The sequence below is a fragment of the Bubalus bubalis genome, chromosome 11 (genome assembly GCF_019923935.1).
Source record: "Bubalus bubalis isolate 160015118507 breed Murrah chromosome 11, NDDB_SH_1, whole genome shotgun sequence".
NCBI classification, from domain to species: domain Eukaryota; kingdom Metazoa; phylum Chordata; class Mammalia; order Artiodactyla; family Bovidae; genus Bubalus; species Bubalus bubalis.
The window spans coordinates 76,611,682-76,636,880 of record NC_059167.1 but is presented as its reverse complement, the minus strand read 5'-3'; the positions used below and the strand labels follow the sequence as shown (position 1 = coordinate 76,636,880).

At 40.6% G+C, this 25,199-nt stretch overlaps 2 protein-coding genes and 1 pseudogene across 3 annotated transcripts; all 3 read right to left on the bottom strand.

Moving 5' to 3' along the window:
• Positions 1 to 235: 235 nt before the first annotated feature.
• LOC123328123 lies at positions 236 to 2,484 on the bottom strand (annotated as a pseudogene).
• A 181-nt stretch (positions 2,485 to 2,665) lies between these two features.
• On the bottom strand, positions 2,666 to 5,492 carry LOC123464728 (endogenous retrovirus group K member 19 Env polyprotein-like). The gene is made up of 2 exons (XM_045162164.1): positions 5,166 to 5,492; positions 2,666 to 4,199 (listed from the first exon to the last, which is right to left on the bottom strand). The coding sequence occupies exons 1-2, from the start codon at positions 5,490 to 5,492 to the stop codon at positions 2,796 to 2,798; spliced, it is 1,731 nt and encodes a 576-aa protein (XP_045018099.1). The 3' UTR covers positions 2,666 to 2,795.
• Positions 5,493 to 11,157: 5,665 nt separating this feature from the next.
• Positions 11,158 to 24,903, bottom strand: PARP2 (poly(ADP-ribose) polymerase 2). Of its 2 annotated transcripts, none has more exons than XM_025295986.2 (16): positions 24,747 to 24,903; positions 23,718 to 23,852; positions 23,321 to 23,418; positions 22,700 to 22,750; positions 16,434 to 16,530; positions 15,940 to 16,015; positions 15,074 to 15,176; positions 14,370 to 14,532; positions 13,975 to 14,113; positions 13,171 to 13,234; positions 12,955 to 13,089; positions 12,576 to 12,703; positions 12,314 to 12,413; positions 11,902 to 12,000; positions 11,551 to 11,675; positions 11,158 to 11,432 (listed from the first exon to the last, which is right to left on the bottom strand). In XM_025295986.2, the coding sequence occupies exons 1-16, from the start codon at positions 24,787 to 24,789 to the stop codon at positions 11,273 to 11,275; spliced, it is 1,716 nt and encodes a 571-aa protein (XP_025151771.1). In that variant the 5' UTR covers positions 24,790 to 24,903; the 3' UTR covers positions 11,158 to 11,272. The 2 variants fall into 2 exon arrangements, with proteins under 2 accessions (XP_025151771.1, XP_006048427.1); XM_006048365.3 differs by having other exon boundaries at positions 23,321 to 23,391; positions 24,747 to 24,902.
• Positions 24,904 to 25,199: the final 296 nt, after the last annotated feature.

The following is a 25,199-nucleotide window of genomic DNA, read 5'->3' as shown; positions in this document are numbered from 1 at the left end:
TGTGCTTTTACATTCTCACCAGTAACATGTGAGGGCTCTAATTGGTTCACATCTTCACCACTACTTGTTATTGTTGGTCATTTTAATTGTAGCCCTTCTAGTGTTTGTCAAGTGGTACCTCATGGTTTTGTTTCCTTAATGTTTAATAATGTTGAGATCTTTTCAAGTGTTTATTATTGGGCATTTGTTGTTTCTTCTTTGGAGAAAGAAGAAAAAATTTCTCTTTAAATTCTGATTTTTAACTGAGTTATCTTTTTATTGCTGAATTTTAAGTTTTTTATATATTCTGGATACTAGATCCTCATCAGATTATGATTTGCCAATATCTTCTCCTATTTTTGGTTGTTGTTTCACTTTCTTGACACTGCCCTTTGATTAACAAAAGCTTCAACTTTTGGGGGAAACAGTATGTCAGAATCAAGGGAACTGTGATAATATAAATCATAGAAGAGACATATATTCCTAGAAATGATACTTGTTATTTATTTGATAAAAAGTTTCAAATTTTGGTGAAGACTATTATTTTCTTTGGTTAATTGTGCTGTTCATGTCCTATCTTCAGAAACTATTGCCTAGTCCAAGGTCACAAGATTTCCACCTGTGTTTCCTTAAAGAGAGAATACATTTAACCAGTTACTTTTTTATGGCTTTTTGTATATAACAATTCTGCAGTAACATCATCTATGTAAACATGTATATCTGTAATTTAGGTCAAAGGGTGTGTATATTTAAAATTTTTGGCAGATATTGGTAATCTGGCCTCTAAAAAGTTATAAGCTACTATCTTCATTTAAATAACCTTCACTGTTACTAGAAGTATGTTATATTTGTGTGTTTATCTGTGTTGCATGTGTTTACAAATAGTTAAGAAGCCTTTGGATTTGACTTTGGCACTTCTTAGATGGGGGGTACATCAAAATCATTCTACTTCTCCCTCTTGCTCCCTGAGATCTATTTAGGCTTAGTGACAATCCCAGAGGTACTTCCCAAATTTTGGACATCTGCTGAGATCTAGGTTGCCAAGTGGTGGGAGACTGGGTCTGCAGATGGTAAACAGGGGAAAAAGGCAAGTGAGACGATTTGCATGGGAAACAATTAACAGGAAGCCTATTAACATTTTATGACCCTTTTCCTCAGAAAACTTATTTTTCTCTAAAGGTGATTATTCTCAAGTCAGGCGTCATCCTCCAAATGCATTAGATAAAGTTGCATACCTATAGGGCAAAAGTGGTGGGCTATAACAAGAAAAGAATTAACTCAAGGGTCTAAGGTTACAAACATTAAAGCTACTACTTACATTTCTATACACCAACTATATTAATCAATACACTCCCAGGGACACAGTAGGTAAGGGATATGGAAACTTGGTAGCAAGCATTAGCTCAACAAAGAAATCCTCTACTAGTTCTATTTAACAACTTTAACTCTCTGAGAAGCTCTGCATTGTTAGAATATCTTAAGCTTCCTGTGCCTCTCGTGGTTGGGAGGCTGTGAATCTGAACAAACCTGTCAGGCAAGCTAGAAAGTCATCAGAAGGGTTTGAATGGAAACACTCCTATTATGCCCAGGAGACTTATTAACTAGAGTTTTAAGTTGATTTTCTTACAGAGAAAGGTGGTCGAGGATAGCCGCCCGTTAATGTCAGAGGAGTTGGTGAAAGTCGTGAAATAGTAAAACAGACTCTGGTTTTGGGGTAGATGCTTAGGCAGGCCCAGAGGGGCACCCCTCGAGTTCTGGCTCACCTTGCCCACCAGAACTCTCCCACATGGCCTTGTCATGGGTGGGGACTCCTGTGCTGGCTCCTGGCATCTCCCCCTTTTTTATTTCTTAAGACAGCCAGATGTAGTTCAGTCGCGAGATTCTGAGTGCTCTGTCAAAGAATTCTGACAATACAAGGAAGAATAATTATGAAAAGCAGAATTAGAGTAGCTACATTTTAGCATAGCTAAAAATAGTAGAAAGCATGTTCTTTCCTGAAATAAAGTTAGCGAATGTATGGAAGAAGTCATCTGCTACTCCTGCTGCAGTAAAATCTAATCGGGAGTGTTCCATGGTAGTTATTTGATTATGAAGTCTCCCTAAATCTAAACCAACGTCAGAGCTGTTCCAGACACCTGAAATATGGTTTTTAATTTTTTCCCAGTTATAATCTGTCTCGTTTACTTTTAGGGGTGTTACACAAATCCATCGGTAGTCGGCATGACAGGACAGTGCCAATCTCACTTTTAAAGCCTGCAATTCAGTTCCAATATGTATTATTGCTTCTTCTAGGGCGTCTATCTTCATCTCTAGCTTCCTGTCTATAGCTTCCTGTGTTGCCAATGTTAAAGAAACATTTTTGGACATAGTATCAACATATTGAGCAGTATGTACTTGTTGAGTCAATGATATTGCTGCCACAGTAACAGAAGTAATTGCAGTTATCAAAGCTGCGATTCCCAAGATAAGTAAGCCCACAAACCGTCGTGATCACATTAAATCTTGAAGTTGTTGTAATACAGCTGCTGCTGCTGCTGCTAAGTCCCTTCAGTCGTGTCCGACTCTGTGCGACCCCATAGAAGGCAGCCCACCAGGCTCCGCCGTCCCTGGGATTCTCCAGGCAAGAACACTGGAGTGGGTTGCCATTTCCTTCTCCAGTGCATGAAAGTGAAAAGTGAAAGTGAAGTCGCTCAGTCGTGTCCGACTCTTGGCAACCCCATGGACTGCAGCATTCCAGGCTCCTCCGTCCATGGGGTTCTCCAGGCAAGAGTACTGGAGTGGGGTGCCATGGCCTTCTCCTGTAATACAGCAAGACCTTAATTATCATACCAGTGTGTGGTTACAGTTATAGGCACCATAAGATAGAGTGGACGTTGTAACACCACAAAAGAACAAACATTATATTGGGGGGTCAAACAAGATGAGAGCATGCATTGTTCACAAGACAGTATATGAGGTCCACCTGAAAGATTCATTTGTCTATTAAGTCTTTTAGAGTCATTAGTGAAGAGAAAAACATAAGGAGAGGGTAGACAAGCTAAAATAGAGTAAATAGAATTATTTTCTGGCCGGGTTAAAGTAATAGAGGCAGTAGCGGCAAGGGCTCTCCAAATTTCTGGTTGCCAATAGGTTTTGCCCTTAGCTGTATAGGACAACATTGGAGGAACAAATTGATTATGATGCCATCTAGTGGTGGCTAGTGGCCAAGGAACTGAATATTCTTTCCAACTGTCAAATTTTCCGGTAAATTCATCATTGGACTTTGGGTTCTGACCTGGATTTGGGTTGCTCCAGTCCTGAATTGTATAATTTCCTCCTCCCGGTATTCTGTAATCAATTCTCGAATTATAAGTACAAGATTTCCAAATCAGATAGCCTAAGCGACCATCTATGGTGTTCCATATGACATCTGAAGGGGCAACATTATTACAATTTGGATATTCTGGTGGAGATTTGAAAAGCAGGGATTTATAGGGGTCAAGGACCCCGGGCATACGAGCGTGTAATATCCAAACTGACCGATATTTTAAGTTTGGGGAATCTGTCAGAATTGCTTTTTTAGAGGCTCCAAAACATCCTTCTTTGGTAGGAGTAATAAAGCTTCCTGTATGACCAAAGGGGAAGTTAAAACAAACAGGAAGGTCGTCTGTTAATCCCCTAAAGGTATAATTGAAATTAATAGGGTATTGATCCTTTGTATAGGAAGCATATGATCCTCCCAAAAGACGAGGCTGGTTTGTGTGGACCTGTATAGGGTTACTGTTCCAAGTAACTACTTGGAAGGTTGGAGGATTTGGGAAATATGCCCAATAATTTTCTGGAGCAGGAGAGGAGGCACTTACCTGGCAAGATAGCAAGGCAAGCATAGCAATAAACACTCTCTCAGGGGAGGTTGAAGAGCCCTGCGGAGAAGCTATCCTCTGGGCCTGGTGACAGAGCGTCTTAATCTGTCCCCAGGTGGGTATGGAGGCTTGTTCAGTTGCACGAGCTGGGCATCCTGGTGGTCTCCTTTGGGGTAAAGAATTAGGGGGGACAATATCTTTTATACAGAGTTGTGACATCTGTCTGGTGGGTGGTTCCTCTTCCTGTTCATCCAGGATCTCTGGTGTCATTTGTCTCGAGGTCAGCTGGACTTCCCGTATTGGTGGAGGGAGTGGAGATAGAGGAGGCCCCTTCCTTTTTTGTGGTCGAGGCAGTGGGGGGACCAGGTGTCTGGGGGACTAAGACATGATGAATCAGTCTGTCCGGGATCCAAATCGGAGAATCTGCATCCTGTGGAAAAACACAAGCATATCCTCTTCCGCTAGTTAATAATGGATCGGGGCCCTTCCATTGCCCAATGAGGAGGTCCTTCCACTTCACCAACGGCTTTTTATTTTGTTGTTCTGGGCACCAATGGCGAAGCATTGCAGCGGCTCCGGATGAATCAACATTCAGGTTATTTATTACAAATAGAGCATGATGCAGGATCTGGTGGGGGGAACTATACTTAAATTCCCCTTCTTGTAATTTTTGAATTTGTATTTTTAATGTTTGATGTGCTCTTTCTACTATAGCTTGTCCCTGTGGATTATAGGGGATGCCTGTGTTATGTTTTATATGAAACTTTATACAAAACTCTTGGAAAGACTTAAAAGTATAAGCAGGGGCATTATCAGTTTTTAAAGCTTTTGGCAAACCCAAATATGAAAAACAAGTAAAGAGATGTTGTACTACATCCTTATATGCCTCTCCAGTGCGAGCAGTTGCAATAATGACATGAGAAAAAGTTTCTACGGTTACATGAACAAAGGACAATTTTCCAAAGGAGGAGACATGAGTTACATCCATCTGCCAAAGTACATTAGGTCTGAGACCGCGAGGGTTAACTCCCATAGGTAAACTACAGCAGTGGGACAGTGAGAACAGGAACGAACAATCTCCAGAGCAGATTCTCGAGGAATTTGATATCTTAATGCAGTAGTGTTTTGATGGTGGAGTGAATGAGAAGCTCGGGCTTCTTCAAAAACAGGAGCCACTGTGGCCTTAGTTAGTGAATATGCCAGATCATTTAAGGCATTTAAAGGTCCAGGCAATCCAGAATGAGCCCGAATGTGGCCAATAAAATATGCTTGGTTTCGTTTCCAAATTTGCTGCTGCAGTTTAGTTAACAAGGGAAATATTGCAGTTTTGTTCTCGGGCAGAACCACAGTTTTGTTCACGGGCAGAACCACAGTTTTGTTCACGGGCAGAACCACAGTTTTGTTCTCGGGCAGAACCACAGTTTTGTTCTCGGGCAGAACCACAGTTTTGTTCTCGGGCAGAACCGCAGTCTCAGTGTGTAGAAACAGCCTGACCACATACTGAGAGTCAGAGTAAAGGTTAAATTCCTCCTCTGCAAACTTAATAAAAGCCTCTATAACAGCTGTGAATTCAGCTCTCTGGGCTGAAGTCTCCTGGGTTTGTAAAACCTTATGCTGATCTCTTGTAACTATAGAAGCTCTGCCATTAGCTGACTCGCCAGTAAAAACCATTTCAGCATCTGAGATGGGGGAGTATTTACATCTAACAGGGAAGATAACTGGATGTTTAGACATAAAGTTTAGCAAAACATGCGAAGGCAAATGATGTAAAATTTGACCAACATAATTTCCTATAGCAATCCGCCAATTTTCATCAAACATTAAAGGAGCATCAAGCTGTTCTTTATTATATGGAATTACAATTTCCGATGGCTCTTTACCGAATAACTCAATACTCTGTTCCTCCCTTTTAATATCAAAGCAGCCACTAAGTCAGGATAAGAAGCCACTACCTTTTTAGCTTGAGCGGGAAGATAGATTATTCTAGGGGCCGTTTTGCCATAAGGCTCCCGTGGGTGCTGTTGGAGTCGCCAGGCAGAGGAATTGCCAGGCGGCTGTTAATTCAATTCTTTTTACATAGCTATCAGATAAAGCTTTTTCTACTTTGTTTAAAGCTTCCCTAGCTTCAACAGTTAACTGTCTTTTTGAAGTTGGATTAGGATCCCCTTGTAGAATGTTAAAAAGAGATTTTAACTCAGCAGTAGTTAATTTCAGGTAAGGCCTTATCCAATTAATATCACCCAAAAGTTTTTGATAATCATTTAAAGTAACAAGGTGATCTTTTCTTAGTTGTAAGGGACCATGAGTCACTGTTTCAGAATTTATAACCCTTCCTAAGTAAGTTATAGGTGGATTGGTTTGAATTTTCTCTGGGGCAATTTTTAAACCTTTAGCTGACAGTGCCTGAGTCAAATCTTGGAGAACAGTTTGCAAATGAGCTCTGTCTGGATGAGCTATTAAAATATCATCCATATAATGAAAAAAAAAATATCATCCATATAATGAATCATATACACTTGCTCATATTTAGTTCTAATATCTTCTATAGCCACATTAACAAATTTTTGACATAAAGTAAGGCTATTTTTCATTCCCTGGGGTAACACTTTCTATTGAAACCTTAAATGAGGCTGTTTAAAATTCTCTGATGGCAAACTAAAGGCAAATCGCTTTTTATCTTCAGCATTTAGGGGAATGGTGAAAAAACAGTCTTGTAAATCAATTACAATAATATTATGTCCTTCTGGAACGGTTACTGGGGAAGGAAGCCCAGGTTGCAAGGCCCCCATATCTTCCATAGTGGCATTAATAGCTCTTAAATCTTGTAAAAGTCGCCACTTGCCAGATTTTTTCTTAATGACAAAAATAGGAGTGTTCCAGGGGTTATTGGAGGGCTCAATGTGTCCCAATTGTAGTTGTTCAGAGATTAACATTTTAGCTGCCAGTTATTTTCCCTGAGGCAGAGGCCATTGTTCTACCCACACTGGGTCCTGAGATTTCCATGTAATGGGGTCGGCAGCAAAAACAATGGCCTCCATTATAAATTTGGATACCCCAATCCAGTACCTAGCTGTCTAGGGGTTGGACAAATTGGCTCAATTATTCCTTCCTGTTGTTTACCTAATCCTTTGATGGATCATAGCCCATATGGAGCATTTGAGAGGTCACTTTCTCCTCAGGACTGAAAAGCAGCACTCCCATTTGAGACAGCACGTCCCTTCCCGATAGTGTAAAGGGGAGTGAAGGAACTACATAGGGCTGGAAGGTTCCACAGGTACTCTCAAACTGCCAATCCAATATTTTTGCACTTTTAGCTACTGCCTGGGCTCTCCCTATTCCCACCAAGTCATTTTCAGTCATATGTGTTGGCCAGGAACTAGGCCACTCTTTCCCAGCAATGCAGGAAACACCTGCCCCTGTATCTAACAATCCTACAATAGACTTGCCAGAAACCAAGATAGTTTTTATAGGGTGTTTTTGAGTAATGTTACCCAAAAGACCATATCACTAGACCCAAACCCTCTTTTTAGTTTCTCACTTTGAGTAGCAGTATGCCCTACGGCAGTATGATAGGGCAGAAGCAAAAGCTGAGCTATTCTTTGTCCTTTATGAATTTGTATAGTTTTAGTTGGGGGAGAAATCATTATTTGAATTTCTCCTGTATAGTCTGAATCAATTACTCCAGGAATAATAGTAAGTCCTTGCACAGCTTAAAGACCTTCTGCCTAATATAATTCCCACCAAGTCTGTTGGTAATGGGCCTTTAATCCCTGTAGGGATTTTTATAGTGGGACTATCTGGTGTTAATAATGTTGAGGTGGTGGAACTGAGGTCCAGTCCCGCGCTGCCTGGGGTTGCTCTGACGAGCTCTGTGATGGGACGAAGGGTATGAACGGGTTCATTGTTGTTGTAATTGTTGTTGTCCCATTCGTTGTCGGGGCCTGCGTTGGCCCCTCAACCCGTTTCCCGAGTGTTGGTCAGGACTCAGCAAGGTTCCGTTTTTATGGAATCTCGATCTGCAGTCTTTAGCCCAGTGATATCCCTTCTAGCAACGAGGACAAAGTGATTTAGGGAGATTGGGAGTCATAGCCTTGGAGGCAGGGTTTGGCTGAGAAGAGTTAGCTGTTTTTTGGGGGCAGGTGCACGTAAAGTGCCTCTCCTGGCCACAAGAAAAGCAGGCTCTGGACGAGCCAGCATTCCGGCCTTGATTATTGGAATTCCTGCCTGCAAGAAAAGTTTGAACTGTTTGCTGATAAGAATCTCCTTTTATGGCTGCTGGTATAGCAGCACCCTGCATCACCGCTGGCCCTATGCCTGCACATTGTCTGATGAAATCTGCTATGTGTCCATTCTTTTTTATAGGACGTAGGACAGCCTGGCAAGTAGATTTAGCATTTTCAAAGGCTAATTGTCTTATCAGTATATCAGCTGCCTCACCGTTAGAAATTACTCTGTGAACTCCCTTTATAAGCCGTGCCATAAAATCTTCATAGGGTTCCTCTGGTTTTTGTTTAATGTTTGAAAAGGAAGATATTGATTTTTTTTCTTGAGACAATGATTGCCAGGCCTTAATGGCGCAACCTGTCACTTGATCTAGAGTCCTTTTGTCTAGATTTAGTTGATCTCCTACTGTTTTATAGTCATCAATTTTTAGTAGCATATTTTTGGTAATACGTCTCAGGCCATGTCTGCGGTTGACATCAGCCTGTTGTTGGGCAGCATCAGAATATTTAGCCCTCCAGAGCACATATTGTCCTCCAGATAGACAAGCTTTAGCAACTGATTTCCAGTCATGAGGTATCATCTATCTGGCCGCTATAGTCTCTAACAGTGTTATAGTATAAGGGGCTGTAGGCCCATATAAGGCACAAGCTTAAGTTTTTTTTATCAATTTTATTGGAATGGGCTCCCAGCAAGGGGGACGTCTCGTACTATTTTCATCATGTATTATAGGAAAACAGGCTTTAATGTGGGGATCAATTTCATCATCAGGGCTTGAGATGACCCTCTTTTGAGGGACCATTGATAGGGGTTCTTTATCCCCATAAGGGGGGGAAGGAATGGGAGAGTGCCCCATATTTGTCCTCTCCTGTTCTGGAAATCTCTTGACTGCTTGATATTTAGATCTTATAGATGGTCTATTTGGGAAATTATCTCCGAAGCTCTTAGGGGTAGATGGCCTGACTGGAGATATATCTCTTACTTTTTTAGGGGTGTTTTTTGTTAGGAGAGGCTGATCTTCATCATAATGATATTGAGCTGCTGCCTCATCTAAATCTGTTTTGTCTTGAGGGGAAAGCTGATCTTTTTTTTAATCTTTATAACTACTGGTTTTTATAGCAGCTAATATAGCCCTTAGCTCTTGATAGGTATGTATGGGCTCTTTATTTTTATTTTATTTTTTTATCAGGTACCGTTTTTATTGTCTTTTTTTACAGGTACCTTTTCAGGCTCACTTTTTTTTTTAGCTGGTATTTTTTCATTTTTATTTTATTTTTTTTAGCAAATCTCTTTTCAGATTTAAGGGCAGGACTTAAAGCATCTCAAATCATATTTTACAGAGAAAAGGTGTTAGTAGGAATTTTTTCTGGGCCGTGTTGAGCACAATCATCTCTTAGTTGTTTTTCTATTTTTTCCCAGATAGCTAGGTTAACAGTGCCCTCTTGTGGAAACCAGAGGCATTGTTCTTGTACAAATGTAAAAGAGGATTGAATATTCTTTTTCTTAACCTTAATTTTTTTTTTTTTTACTTAACAGTTTTAAGATTACTTTTATAAAAAGTTGCCGTTTTTTTTAGTTTTAGTGTTACCCATGTCAGAAAATTTATTAATTTTTAAATTTTTTTTCTTTGAAAAGATTTCACTACTTTTCACCCTTTTTTACCCTACCTATCTTATGTAGGGGGGTCCGTGGCACCGAGTGGGGTCCTAGCCATCTGAGAACAGTAGAATTAGGGGCTTACCTGACTGGGAGTCCCTCAGGAGGACGGCGTTGGCGATTAGAACAGCAAAGCAGAGATTTATTAGATGCTCAATAATAACTGGTTTACGCAGAAAATCAATATAACCTGTGACATCAGGTTAGCTCTGACCACTGAGGCCACAGGCACCCTGTCGAATAGCAGAAGGTGCCCCACCTTAGGCACCTTCTCGAGTGGGTCTTAGAAGCCCAGGCATGTAAGTGGTCGCAGAGGACCCCCGCGCTCCAATTATTTTGGTGTGAAGGAAGAACAGAAGAGAAAAGGAGGAAAAGGAAACAAGAAAGAATGACATGGGGAGACCGAGTTTCAGTGAACAAGGCCTGCATTTTATTTTCCAAAGTAGTTTTTATACCTTAAGTTGTGCCTAGAAAGTAATGGGGGAAGGGGTAGAGTCATGCAAGGTCAGCAGTCCTTGATCCTTATCGAAGCCAGGCTTTCTTCCTGCAAACTTATCATATGCAAAAGTTTTAGGTGATTTACATCATCTTCTGGCTAGGAAGCCTGTTAACATTTTATGACCCTTTTCCTCAGAAAACTTATTTTTCTCTAAAGGTGATTATTCTCAAGTCAGGTGTCATCCTCCAAATGCATTAGATAAAGTTGCATACCTATAGGGCAAAAGTGGTGGGCTATAACAAGAAAAGAACTAACTCAAGGGTCTAAGGTTACAAACATTAAAGCTACTACTTACATTTCTATACACCAACTATATTAATCAATACACTCCCAGGGACACAGTAGGTAAGGGATATGGAAACTTGGTAGCAAGCATTAGCTCAACAAAGAAATCCTCTACTAGTTCTATTTAACAACTTTAACTCTCTGAGAAGCTCTGCATTGTTAGAATATCTTAAGCTTCCTGTGCCTCTCGTGGTTGGGAGGCTGTGAATCTGAACAAACCTGTCAGGCAAGCTAGAAAGTCATCAGAGGGGTTTGAATTGAAACACTCCTATTATGCCCAGGAGACTTATTAACTAGAGTTTTAAGTTGATTTTCTTACAGAGAAAGGTGGTCGGGGATAGCCGCCCGTTAACGTCAGAGGAGTTGGTGAAAGTCGTGAAATAGTAAAACAGACTCTGGTTTTGGGGTAGATGCTTAGGCAGGCCCAGAGGGGCACCCCTTGAGTTCTGGCTCGCCTTGTCCACCAGAACTCTCCCACATGGCCTTGTCATGGGTGGGGACTCCCGTGCTGGCTCCCGGCACTCCGTCATTGAACAGAGGAGGCTATTCTGTGAAAGAACAGAATCCTGAGGAACCTGCAGCTAGCTGCAGGATATGTAGAGAAGCTATACTTTCTGTCTACTAACATCAGAAGAAACATGTGCTTGCAGAAGTAAAGCCCCAAGAAGCCAGTGATAGATTTGTACTATCTTTATTACAGAAAATATTAGAAAAATCAAAAGCACAACATTGCCTGTTTCTTGCTTGAAGGTTGTATCTTCTCTGGTTTATCATATCTTAATATCAACAGTCACCACAGCTGCAGGAAATTAAACTGAACCTTTAGAAGGTATCGCATACGGACCTGGTTGGGGTTATAGACGATAAATTCATTGTAGTTGAGGGTATAACCCTCCGGATTCAGAATTCCTGTGTCACTTGCTGGTCCTAATGGCACTGTACTCCCATTCCTGCCAAATGGAAGACAGTGTGTCAACATATGTCTCTGGTTCAAAAGCCGGAATAGAGAAAGTGGAGTTTTATCTGGCCAAAAGGAGTTTTCTGGCCCTCCAGTGTCTGAGTACTTACAAGGTGATGGCGCACGCAGGACTGGGAGCCATCTTGCCCAGCCCCTTGGTGCTGTGTTTGCCTTGAAGTAATCCTTCTGCCTCTGGGTTGGCCCCGAGCAGCTCATTACACTGACCCAGAGCTACCTGCAAAGTGAAACATCTTTAAATGACCACATCCTCTAAAGCCAAACAGAAAACCCCATCAGTATTTTCTTCTCCTATTCCAGCAGAAGAACTGAATGCAATGCAAACTGTGTTCAACTTCCCTCTCAAGTTCTCCCGGGTGAACCTCTTGGTTCTGTGGCCAGTCCTTTCTCTTTGGAAAAATAGGATTAATTAATTAGAGATCATAGATGTGTTCTTGCCTTACCTCTGATAAGAGCAGCAGCCCAGTATCCTTTAGGCGAGTGGCAAAGCAGTAATTGGCACTCTTGGAAGACATGTCAGCAAAGTAGATTCCTTTTCCGAACTGAAATATATAAATAAACAACAGTCAGCTGCCTAACCCAGTGTGTTACAAGAAAGGCTCAGCACCACCCTGGGCTCTACTATCTTAAACACAATAAAGACGCTTTTCCATTTCCTCTCACAATTCTGTTCCAAGAGGAGGCAGAAGCACAGATAAATCTCTGCTTTCTGGGGGGAAGGTGAGATATCTTTAGGAATTTAAGAAAGGAGAGTCACAGTAAATGCCAGGGTTATGAGTGAGCTGGTTTAATTCTCAGGAATGTCACCACTTAATCCTAATCTAGAAAAAAAAAAGGGTTCCAATTTCTACTCACCATGTAACCTGTGATGGGAGCCTCAGGTGGGGCGATTCGAAGCCCATGGCTTAGGATTCCTACCCAGTTACTCAGCCTGGAGCCATGCCAGAGTAGCATCCTAAGGAAAAGCCAGTATTATTGTACTCTCTCTTGCTCTCCTACAAACATAGGCCATAAACATCAAAAAGCCAAGAGCTGTCTGGGTTATCTTTCTTTATGAGTTCCCTAACTGCACTTCAGGCAAGGGACTGTCTTCTCAAACCCAAAGTTAAATGGAGACCTGTTATGAAGGTCCTCTCTGAAGGCTTCTTTTTCACCTTCCTTCTCAACTTCAAAGACATCCAGCAAGGTCATGGTATAGTCACTGTGTGTGGGAGCATGGGTAGACTGTAGGTACTGGGAAATCACCTGCGAAAAAGAATGAAAGACAAGGTTGACGTGGACTCTGTAAGAGACCAGGCTGAACTGAAGAACCTTGGGCTTCTTGTATAAATTGGCCTAAGTGGTCTCACAAGGGCAGCCAGAAAGAGCATTACCTTCCCAATTCTTAGTAAATAGAAATTCTGCCCTAAAGTTTTCTCTTAACCAGATGCACTCAGGGAACAGTGGCATGGGGAGGGTGGATCTTAATGGTGAAAATCAATGATCAGTTTTCTTACTTTGAACTCATAACTCTCATGGTCTAAAGGGTGCAAGGCACACTGGAGTTTTCTATACTGTTGGTCCAATGGGTGTTCCGGGCTTTGCAGTTCTGTCTTCACCAGCTTAATTGCAATTTCAATGTCTCCCAAAGCCTGACAAGATGAGACAGAGAATCAATGTGGGAGAAACCTGGGACAAGGGATTTAATACTTCCGAATCCACACATATCTCACCTCCAGTAGTTGTACTTTATCTGACAGTTCTTTTTCTGTCCGGATTAATGGAGGGGTACGGAGTCTAAGGGCAGAGATACAGCCAATAATTAATTCTCTGATGCGTGGCCAAAAGGCATATGACCAAAAACACAGACTAAATATAGGTCCTTTAAAAAATAGGTATAAGAACAGCAGTTTTCCATTTGAAAGAGGTCTGTATGAGATTTTTAACTTTCAAATACATAAAGAGATATTATGTATATATTCTGGGTAGGATAAAACAAACTACACAGACTTTGACCTCTGAGATGTACCAACATCAATAAGGAACAGTTTGGATGAAGTCCTATCTAGAAATACACAGGTAGAAATGCACCTGTTGACCACTCAGGGTTACCTCTAGGTCACAGGCCTCTATAAAGCAACAGAGGAATAAAAATAAAGTAAGCGACAGAATGCAGAATCAATGAAGATAAAATATATTTTATAAACCTAATATCATTTGGTGTGTTAGTCACCTTATAGAACTGGGTGATATGCCTGAAGGTGTTTTACATGCTGGTTGGATGGCTAGACCCACTCTGCCTAGAGCTGGTAACTTCCGCTTGGTCAGAGAATATGGTTGTACATCAAGGCAGGAGATTGCATCCCATACTCGTAAATTGATTAAATAGGTTATTTATAAATTATGTTGGCTCTGTATCTATTCAAGATGATCATTTCCTTGGAAATGACAAATTAAAAAGATGATAGTTCCTGCTGAGTGACGTAGGGGATATTGTTGAGCAGAATACCAAAGTGAAGTAACAGCACAGGGCATACCCAAAGTCATGTGGGATTCTGGTGTAGAATTCATTGCATGCTTCCATGAGAGCTCGTCCATGCTGGCCAGCCCGAATACAATCCTCAATCTTCTTAAGAGACTGGTAACCTGCCTTGATTTGTGCCACTGTCAGCTTCCCTGCAGACCCAGACAGAGATCAGACTCCACAACTCTAGGCCCGTCCTGGAAACTATTTATGACCCTGCCCAACGAAGACTCTCACCTTTCAACTTTCAAAGCTGCTCTTCCTCCCCCCCATACAACTTCTCACCCCAATTCTCTCTTCCTTTATTCAGTAATATCAGCAAGCTTTAAATCATGATGGTGATAAAATATCCTGTTAAATGAACTAGGAATATGAAGTGAGCATGTAGGATAGAATCTGAAGTCCTACCAAGTGGAGCTTTCTTGGTATCATATTTCATTTCTACCATCATCTCTTCCATGGCCTGGACATTACAGATCAACTTTATCAGCTCCTGTACACGAAGATCTAGCTGTGATTCTAGTTTCAAGGGGGATTTAAGAGATTCCTCTTTCTTTGTTTCCTCTTCATTCTGTAGCTCAAAAAAAAAAGGAAAAAAATCATAGAATCTGAAAAGATTTATTATATGTTCATTGCAAGGACTGGCTATACAATATCCCTGGTAGATGAACACCAGCTTTTGCTTGAAAGTAGGCCCATCCCATTATAAACCTAGTTAGAGACTCAGTGTGACTTCCACCTTCTAGTCTTACTTCTGCCTCCCGTAGTTAAACACTCAGAATACGTCTACAAGGTCCTCCTAATATGATGTCATTAAGTTTGTAAAGACAGCTATTGTATCTCAAATCTTCTCACTTTAAAAAGATTGGTTTTTCCATTTTTCAAATATGAAAAATTTGTGATAGTTTCCAGGAAAGATCCTTTCAGGAAAGCATCTTGGTTGTACCTCAGCATTCAAAATTAAATTAAAAAACAAAACTTTTTTTTTTTAGGACCTAAGATTTTATAAGGATTTTAGTAAATAATAGAGACTAGGACCTCATCCAAGTCACTCTACTAGACTGCACTCTGGTTAAGAGGAAAGAGTTTTTCCCTAAACATACAGAGTTTACCTGTGTATTGCTGGCATAGTCCATTTGTAGCATATCATATTTTCCAGGCACCTTCTCAAACTTCTCACGATCCTCCCAATTATTTTTTGTTTTGTCAAGGAATCTGTAGAGTTCAAGTTGATGAGAAAATCTTACAAATAAGGGTCTACTTCTAGGGATGGGCTTTTTTCTAAGAATATCTCTAAAACTTTTTATTTCTTACACCATCAATATTCCATAAATCTGGATTCTAAATTAGGACCCTGAATGGACAGAAAAGCTCTAGAGAAAAAGGGAACAAAAAGTGGTAAAAAAAGGTTGTTGAACTTTTCCCAAAGGTTCCAGTTATCACTAAAGTCACTGAGATTTAAGACAAAAGATTACTATCCAATCCTTTTCTCTGAAAGAAACATTCCCAGGGACTCCAGGAAGTTTTTCATATCATAGTAAAACAATGAAAAAAAAATTTATTTATTTATTTGGCTGTGCCGGGTGCTGCATGTGGGACCTTTAGTTGTGGCATGTGAACTTTTAGTTGTGGCATGCGGGATCTAGTTCCCTGACCAGCGATCAAACTAGGGCGCCCTGCACTGGGAGCCACTGGACCACCAAGGAAGGCCCATACACTTTAAAATTGGAGCTGAATAGTCTCATCTCATTCTCCCCAAATTTCCTAAATGATTGGTCATGTGCTGAATATGTTAGCTTCTTCTGATTTTAGTCAATTTCTGGTTTCAAGTGATTTAATCACTATCTAAAGATCAGTTTGGTGTTCCAGTGGAAAGACATTATCATTTAAGCCAACCCACACTTATTATGAAATTCCTAAAGACGATATATCCAAGAAGATGAAAGATATTATTTCGGACTCATTTCTTAGCACTCACTTCTTTTGAAAGATTTCCTTGGCCTTGTTGAGGTCCCCGGAACAAGCCACCAAGCTGTGCTGCCCTGTCTTCCCAACTGCAAAGTAAATGCCACATGTAAGATGGTTCCCTGCCCCCTCAACCCAAGAGGAGTTCTCTGATAGTAACAAGCCAGATCTCTAAGGTCTCTCCACTTAGCATCTGACAAACGGGCAAGAAGGAAAGAAGGAAAAGATGAAGGGCTTAGGGGACCGACCCTGTTGCCTCTGAGCAGCAATTGCAGCCCAATCGCAGTAGAGTTCTCAGCCTTAAGAGGCTGCTCTTAGTTCTTCCAGTGCTAATGAGGATGCCTGCCAGGCCCTAATTTCAAGCAGCACAATTTGATTCCTAAGCCTCTCTCAGGTTACAGAAATTCTACTACACCAACTGAAACCCAGAGAAACCTTCGGCTACTCACTAAACTGCTTCTGGCTTTCTAAATAACAACTCACAAAACCCACAATAAAAGCAATTACCTCGGCCCCATCTCATCCAAACACTGAAGTTTCTCTGGGCATCATCTTCTAACAGCTGAATCAGGTAATACTTGTTGTTGTTGAACTGGAGATTGGTCTATGATACGAGAAACATGAACATAAAAGGACGGGCTTGCAAATGGAAGCCACATAAACCAATGACTCTTGGTCAAAGGTTACAGTAATTGCCATGAGGAAAGGACAGCAAGGGACAAGAAAATCAGGTTCAGTTAAAAAGGGTTTCTATATTATACTTTGAATTCCTAGGAATTAAAGGCTGGAAGCTTCCTAAAACCTCTGCTGCTGCTGCTAAGTCGCTTTAGTCGTGTCCGACTCTGTGCGACCCCATAGACGGCAGCCCACCAGGCTCCCCCGTCCCTGGGATTCTCCAGGCAAGAACACTGGAGTGGGTTGCCATTTCCTTCTCCAATGCATGAAAGTGAAAAGTGAAAGTGAAGTTGCTCAGTCATGTCCGACTCTTCGTGACCCCATGGACTGCAGCCCACCAGGCTCCTCTGTCCATGGGATTTTCCAGGCAAGAGTACTGGAGTGGGGTGCCACTGCCTTCTCCGCCTAAAACCGCTACCCAACCTCAGATATCCTATATTGATTGGCTCCTTCTGTTTCTTCCTGCCTCACCTCCCTCCATAGATATTACCGAGGCCATATGTGCTGTTCAGCTCCCAATCCACTTGCAGTCATTGTTTTCCAAATGAAAACAATTTGATGCCCCTAAGATCTGTAACCATTATGCTTGTTTGTTTAGACAACTTATTCTTTAATAGTACTATTTACAATTTTGGCTTGTCACCTGCAACAATCTGACCGTGAGTTGAGAGTAGGACAATGTTAGGAGGGGAAAAAGGATAGGCAGAAACCACTGCCACCCCTACCCCATACCTAACATGACCAGGAGACATTCAGAGAAAATATGACCAGTATCTAAAAAGGTATCCTGTGAGTAACCTACTCCAGTGAAGAGAGGGAGCAGTCCATGATAGGGAACAGCAGCTTGTGCTGTAAAGCTGAGCCCTGGCTACCCAGTCACTCTTCTTTGTTAAGCATGTTACCTGTTCTACCTCTTGCCTGCTCACATTATAAATTCGCTGAATGGTAGAACAAAAAGGCCTTAAGACCTTTTCTATCTGCTTATGGTATTTTCAGGAAAAAATGGTAACAGAGGAATTCAACGTAGCTGTTAGAAGTATACATGATAGATCAATAAATTCAAATATGAAGACATACTCAGGAAATACCAAGCATGTATCTATCCAAAACAACAAAAATAAGCAAAGAGGAAAAGATAGAAAAGAAAAAAACTGGAGGTCAGTGGCATGATGGAGAAAAAAATGCTCCCTTCATCTCTCCCCCCTTTAGTCTAAGAAAGTAAAAAATCCACAGCTCAGCAACGGTGCCCACACACCAGAAAATTCCACACATCTGTACATCTAAAGGCGGGTGGACTGGAACAGAGGAAGTGGAACCAGGGGAGGAGTGGAGGCGCTGCCTGCAATCCCATCCTGCCAGGGAACCCGGCAGCAGCAGGTGATGCGGTGCACGTGACTCTGGCCTCTTGGCTGCAGTGGCAGCAATGAAGGGAGCCATGGAGGGCCCATGACTGGCTCCTTCACCTTCACCCTCACTGGCAGCTCCTGGCTGAAAGCAGCAATACCAGAGATCTCAGAGGTACTGGTGAGGCAACCTGGCTTCTTGCTCCCCTTCCTCCTGAGGTGGAGCCTATGACTTAGGAGATTCCAGATGCATGGAAGCTCCTACCACCCTGGTGCTCCAGGCGGTGATGCCCGTGACAGTAGCAGCAGCAAAGCACCAACAGCCTTGGAGGCACAACTGTGATGAGGCGGGCGCCAGGTGATCCCTCTGACAGAGGTGGCAGAGGGTGGAAAGTGCTCTCAAATATAACTAGGAGCAGATCAGGTAACACAAACCAAAAACTTGTGCTAGAGCGCCACCTACTGGAAAACAAAGGAAAGCCCTCTAATTTCTAACCTATTGAATCCTTAAAAATTAAGATTAAAAAAAAAAAGCTTTACTTAAAGAACAAAGGTGTTCATTACTTCAAACGTGCTGGCAGAAGAACACCTCATCAAACACTAGGAATAACCATAGTTACACTGTATCGCAAAAATGACAATTTTCCAGAAACGAAACAAAGTCACAGAATATTGTGAACTGATACAGAATACAAAATAGCTGTCATGAAGAAACTCAGTAAGCTACAATAAAACTAAGAAAGGCAGTTTAGTGAGATCAGGAATAAAATTAATGACCAGAAGGAATACTTTACTGAAGTGATTAAAACTCTATAAAAAACCAAGCAGAAATTTTGAAGCTGAAGAACTCAGTAAACAAGATAATGTGTTAGAAAGCATTGGAAATAGGGAAGACCATATGAAAGACAGAATAAGTGAGCTCAAATACAGAAATCTAGAAAAGACACAGGTAGATGAGGAAAGAGAATTAAGATGTAAAAAAAGAAGGAGGAAATTCTATAAGAACTATCTGACTCTTCTAGGAAGGGCAACATTAGGTAATGGTATTTCAGAAGAAGAAGAGAGGGAGAAGGGAGCAGAGAGTTTATCTAAAGAAATAATAGCCGAGAACTTCCCAAACCTAGAGAAGAAAATTGGTGTACCACTCTATGAAGCTAACAGAACACCTAATTGCCTCAATACAAAAAGATCTTCTCTAGGACACATTATATTAAAACTGTCAAAAGTCAATGATAAAATAGGAATTTTAAAGACTGCCAGGGAGAAAAAGGATGCTCACCTACAAAGAAATCCCCATTAGGCTATATGCAGATTTCTCAGAAGAAACTCTACAGGCCAAGAACGACTGGAATGCCACTCAAAATACTGAAAGATAAAAGCTATCAGCCAAGAATACTCTATCCACCAAAGTCATCATTCAGAGATGAAGGAGGAAAAAAGCTTTCCCAGACAAAAGTTGAAAGAGTTCATCACCACTACACCTGCCTTACAAGAAATGTTGAAAGGAGCTCTTCTATCTATAACAAAAAAGCAAAAGTACACAAATCTTTCAGTAAGGTGATAAACAGAATCAGAAAACTGCAACCCTATCAAAATAGATTTTAAACAGTTTATTATAGCATAAAGGTTAAAGGGGAAAAAAATAGAAAAAACAACTATAACTACTTCAATTTGGTAAGAAACTCACAACATAATGACGTTTGGCAGAAACAAACAAAATTCTGTAAAGCAATTATCCTTCACTTAAAAAAATAAATTAATTTAAAAAGAAACTCACAACATAAAAAGGAATAATTTGAGACAACAAAAACATAAAAGGGGAAGAGGATGGAACCTGTATATTCAAATGAAGGTAAGATGGTATCAGCAGAAAAAGGACTATTTTATCTGAGAGATGTTTATACAAACCTCATGATAATCACAAAACATAAATCTAGAGCAGAGATACTAAACAGTAAAAAAAAAAAAAAAAAAAAAAAAGGAAACTGAGAAAAATGTCACAGAAAACCACCAAACCAAACTGGAAAACACAAATACAAGGAAAAGGAAACAATGGCGATATCAAACAACCAGAAAACAAAAGATGAAATGGCAACAATAAGTCTTCATCTATCAATAATCATCCTAAATGTAAATGGTTCAGCAATCAAAAGACATAGAGTGGCTGGATGGATTAAAAAATAAGATCTAACTATATGCTGCCTCCAGGAGACTTACCTCAGCTCTAAAGAAAAACAGGCTCAGAGTGAAGGGATGAAAGATGATACTCCAAGCAAATGGCAGCCAAAAGAAAGTGAGTGTAATCAACACTCCTATCAGACAAAGTGAAAGCGAAAGGCGCTCAGTTGCGTCTGACTCTGGGATTCCATAGACTAAACAGTCCATGGAATTCTCCAGGCCAGAATATTGGGAGTGGGTAGACTTTTCCTTCTTCGGGGGATCTTCCCAACCCAGGGACTGAAGTCAGGTCTCCCGCACTGTGCACAGATTCTTTACCAGCTGAGCCACAAAGGAAGCCCAAGAATACTGGAGTGAGTAGCTTATCCTTTCTCCAGTGGATCTTCCCGGCCCAGGAATCGAACCGTGGCCTCCTGCATTGCAGGCAAATTCTTCACCAACTGAGCTATCATGGAAGCCCTAAAAGGCCTATTTTATCTATCAGACAAAATAGATAAAAGAAAAAAAGGTAACAGTGGGACTTCCCTGGTGGTCCAGTGGCCAAGACTCCGAGATCTCAATGCAGGAGGCTTGGGTTTGATCCCTTGTCAGGGAACTAGATCCCGCATGTCACAACTAAAGAGCCCACGTGCTGCAACTAAGACCTGGTGCAGTCAAATAAACTATAAAAAAAAGGAAAACAAAGGTAACAAGAGACAAAGATGGACATTATATAATGATAAAAGGAACAATTCACTAAGAAGACATTTTTCAATATATGCACATGCAACTTTGGAGCACCAAAATATATAAAACAATTATTAACAGACCTAAAGGAAGAAACTGATAGCAACACAATAATAGTTGGGGACTTTTAACACCCAAATTACATCAATGGATAGATCATTCAGATAGAAAGTCAGCAAGGAAACAGCAGCCTTAAATGAAACATTAGATTAGATGTTTCATAGATTTGTACAGAACATCTCATCCAAGTGCAGCAGAATAAACATTCTTCTCAAGTGCATATGGAATTTTCTCAAAAAATATGTTGAGATACAAAACAAGTCTCAGTACACTTAAGAAGACTGAAATCTTATCAAAAGTCTTTTCTGATAACATGGAATGAAACTTCTACAATGATGTAGAAATCAACAAGAAAACTGGAAAAATCACAAATATGTGGAAACTGAACAATGTGCTACTAAACAATATGCAACTGAATAACTATGAGGTCAACAAAGAAATCAGAGGAGAAATTAAAAATACTGAAGATGAAAATACGACAATGCCAAAATCTATGGGATGCCGCAAAAGAGGCACTAAGAGGGAAGTTTAAAGCAATACAGGCTCACCTCAAGAAACAAGACAAATCTCAAATAAATAATCCAACCTCACACCTAAAGGAACCAGGAAAGAATAAGTGCAGCCCAAAGTCAGTAACAGGAAGGAAATAACAAAGATCAGAGTAGAAATAAATGAAATAGACTAAAAATATAATAGTAAAGATCAATGAAACTAAGAGCTGTTTGAAAAGATAAATAAAATTGACAAACTTTTAGCTAGCCTCAGAAAAAAAGAGGTAAAACTCTTATAAAGGCAGAGAGGAAAGAGGAGAAATAAGAATGGGTACCACAGAAACACAAAGAATTATAAAAGAATATTATAATTATCTATATTCCAACAACTGGACAACCTGGAAGAAATGGACAATCTTAGAATCATACAATGTTCCAAGACTAAATCATGAAGAAATAGAAAATGTGAATAGACCAAACTCTAGTAAATAGATTGAAACAGTAATAAAAAACCTCCCCCAAACCAAAGTCCAGGGCAAGACAGCTTCCCAGGTGAATTCTATTAAGCATTCAAAGAGGATTCAATACTTCTCAAAGTCTTCCAAAAAATTGAAGAGGAGGGAATACTTCCTAACTCATTTTACAAGGCCCACATTATCCTGATACCACAACCTGACAAGGACAACACACAAAAAAGGAAATTAGAGGCCCGTATCTCTGATGAGCATGGAGAATTGTACGATGATGGATGGGAACTAAAGTTTTGGTGGTGAGCATCCTGTAGTAGGTATTTCTACACAGTAGAAATCTAATGTTGTACATGTGAAACTTATAGAATGTAATAAATCAATGTTACCTCAATCAAAATAAATTTAAACAAGAAAAAAATAAATTTAACTACATAAAAATTTAAAACTTCAATATGGGCATAAAATATACTATAAAGAAAATCAAAAGGAAAATGAAAATTTTAGAAAATATATAAGCAATTTATATGATAGATGAAGGACTATCCTCCATGTTATATAAAGTTCCTCAAAGCCCATAAGAAAAAAGACCAACAACTTACCAGGAAATGTGCAAAATCATATGAATAGTGGGTTCATAGGTTCAATAAAGACATAAAATCTGCTTAAGGATCTGCTTCTTATAGAGACTCCACTATTAGGCAGAGTGCACTAGAGTTGAGTATTTGGGATTATGGGGCTTAATATAAGGGACTTCAGAATTAAAGATCTGGGCTTTGGGACACTGTCATCAATAATTATCAAGAAGAAATTCTCATAGTTTCTTCCCTTACCTGATTTAGCATGACATCATAGACATCATTTCCTTCACAGTACACATGGGCCTAGAGAGAAAGAAAAACTGACATTTGTACATTCTCAGCCCTGAGGAGATCATAAGCGAGGTTCTAAATTTTTTATGCCCCAAACTATCACTCCCCCACATTACCAACATGCATCTTCCAGGGGAAGAAAACGCAAAAGTATGTTCTTCTAAACATAACCTGTCAATTCTATAATGAAAACATGTTGCTTTTATGTAATTATAGAAACATAAACGAGTCTAACTTAGTAAAGGAAACCTGCTCCAGAGGAAGCCTTTCTTCTGTATTCTTCAAATCCTTTTCCCATTCATTAGTTACTCATGCCATACATACCAGTGCACAGTTTCTCATTAGAACACTGATAATGATACAATTTTCTAATTGAGAAAGAGGTGTGGAAAGCTGATGATAACTCCATAAGTTAACCATGCTAGAAAACACCATGATTAGTACTCCCAAACCCCATGCTGTTCATCCCTTAGCCTTGGAGAAAATTTTTGAGAGGATTCCTAAAATAGATAATAGCAATGTTCCAGACAAGAATCCCAATAAGAACAATGGTTCTTTGAGAAATTAGTGGGAGTCTCTTACCTTCCCCGCCTTGGCTGTGCACTCTGGGTCCACTGGAGCTTTGCCCTTTAACAGCAAGGTCTTCACAGACTCTGAGGGAAGACAGATAAGTCCTACATCTACTCGTATGGGAAACAAAAATAGCTGCCATGGTTAGAGAGAAACCTGTCATAATTCACTCTGCCCTTCCCAAGCAAGCTTGATCTGCTCAAGTCTGTTTATTATAATAAAATATGTGAAACTAAATCTTTTGAGAAACTAGGCTAGTCTTATGGTATGCCCCAAAGATAGAAAGTTAATTATATCTTCAAGGAAAGAAAAAATAAGAGTTTAAAGAACAAAATACTCTCCCACCCTCAGCCCTCCCAGGGACCCTCTTGCTGGTCCACGTTCTCCTTGGTGTATGTAGGGGGCTGACCTTGCTTGTCTTCAGTCCTGTCATTATCTGCCTTTCCTTCAGCCACAGGCTCCTTTTTCACCCTGTGACATTTTCGAATTTTCTTTGCAGGAGGAGGGTCTTCTGCAACTGTTTTGCCATTATTAACTCTTTCAGCTTCATTCACAATAGGCAAGAAGAATGGGCAAAGAAGCAAAAGAAAGAATGAGTACACACTGAATATGATGCTACTATGCAAAAACATCTTTTTAAAGAAATAGATTGAGATGGTTTTGTAAATTTACAAAGGAATGATAACTGCCATACCACTCAAAAAACAGTCTGAGTTCCTGAACTGCTATTCTAGCCAAACAAAACAAAGCAACTCATGATCTTGTGAGTTCATGGCCTCGGGCAACAGTCTCAAACTGCTCATCTTTTCTGTTTACTTGTGCCCCATACCCTCCAAATATCTATCCTCAAACTACTAAAGGTGGATGAAATAGGTTAATAGAGTGCTCTGGAGTCTGTGCCCTGTCTCTTCTAACCGGAGAATCAGTGTAGAAGTTATTTCATCTCTTTGTATTTCAGTTGCCCTAACCGAAAAATCTAGAGGAAGACAACACATTTAAGAACACAATACACAGAGTATGATTATGTCAATTTTAAGAGTATGATAAGTCAATTTTAAGAGCTGCGTTTTATAATCTCTGAAACTGGGATGCATTTTACAAGGGATGACTTATAAGCTGCGAATCACGTTTTACCTGGAAGCGTTTTTCCTTGCTCATTGGTACATAAAATAATGGTGCACCTTACACTTAATTTTTTAAACTGTTTCGTATTAGATATTTAAAACCGTGGTGGCACTAAGTTGTAACAGGTCAACAGGCTGTCAGACACAATTTTGTAACCCCCAAAAGCTATGACAACCGAAATTTTCAAAGTTCGGCATCAAAACAAGTGCTGGTTCAGGGAGCGATGCAAATAGAAAGGGCTGTAGTAGAGGGCACAGTTTCTTTTCTGAATTCCCGCCCCCAGTATTTCTGGCCCCCATAGTTCACTCCGAACCTCGCGCTCTGCCCCCAGCAGTCCCCCGCCGCCGAGCTGCCATGGATCCCGAACACTGACGTCATCAGTCCGCTCCCAGGAACCGCCAGCGCAGTCTAAAGGCGGGAACCGTAGTGCGTGTGCGTCCTAGCGTAGAACTAACCAGGGGCGGGACGCACTGTAATATTTGCATGTCCCAATGTCTTGTGAGAAGTCACCGTAACCGAAAAGTGGCTCTAGGTATGAGCCATTATAAATGCTGTTTGCGCGACTCGCTTGCCATAGGGCGGAGGGAAGCTCATCAGTGGGGCTACGAGCTGAGTGCGCATAGTCACTCTATCCAATGTCCCTTGGGAAGGTCTGAGACTAGGGCCATAGCGCGGCCCTAACAGGGCCCTCCCTGAGCTTCGGGGAGGTGAGTTCCCAGAGAACGGGGCTCCGCGCGAGGGCAGACTGGGCAGGAGATGCTATGGA

What these genes read in the sequence shown, in the direction of transcription:
- LOC123464728 (XM_045162164.1), bottom strand. Translation starts at nt 5,492, where the DNA reads ATGGTTTTTACTGGCGAGTCAGCTAATGGCAGAGCTTCTATAGTTACA. An exon ending in TGCCCGTGAACAAAACTGTG is followed by an intron (nt 4,200 to 5,165) that starts GTTCTGCCCGAG and finishes ATCATGTCTTAG; the next exon opens with TCCCCCAGACACCTGGTCCC.
- PARP2 (XM_025295986.2), bottom strand. Translation starts at nt 24,789, where the DNA reads ATGGCAGCTCGGCGGCGGGGGACTGCTGGGGGCAGAGCGCGAG. An exon ending in TTGGATGAGATGGGGCCGAG is followed by an intron (nt 16,016 to 16,433) that starts GTAATTGCTTTT and finishes TTTACTTTGCAG; the next exon opens with TTGGGAAGACAGGGCAGCAC. An exon ending in CCTGCGTGCGCCATCACCTT is followed by an intron (nt 11,433 to 11,550) that starts GTAAGTACTCAG and finishes TCCATTTGGCAG; the next exon opens with GAATGGGAGTACAGTGCCAT.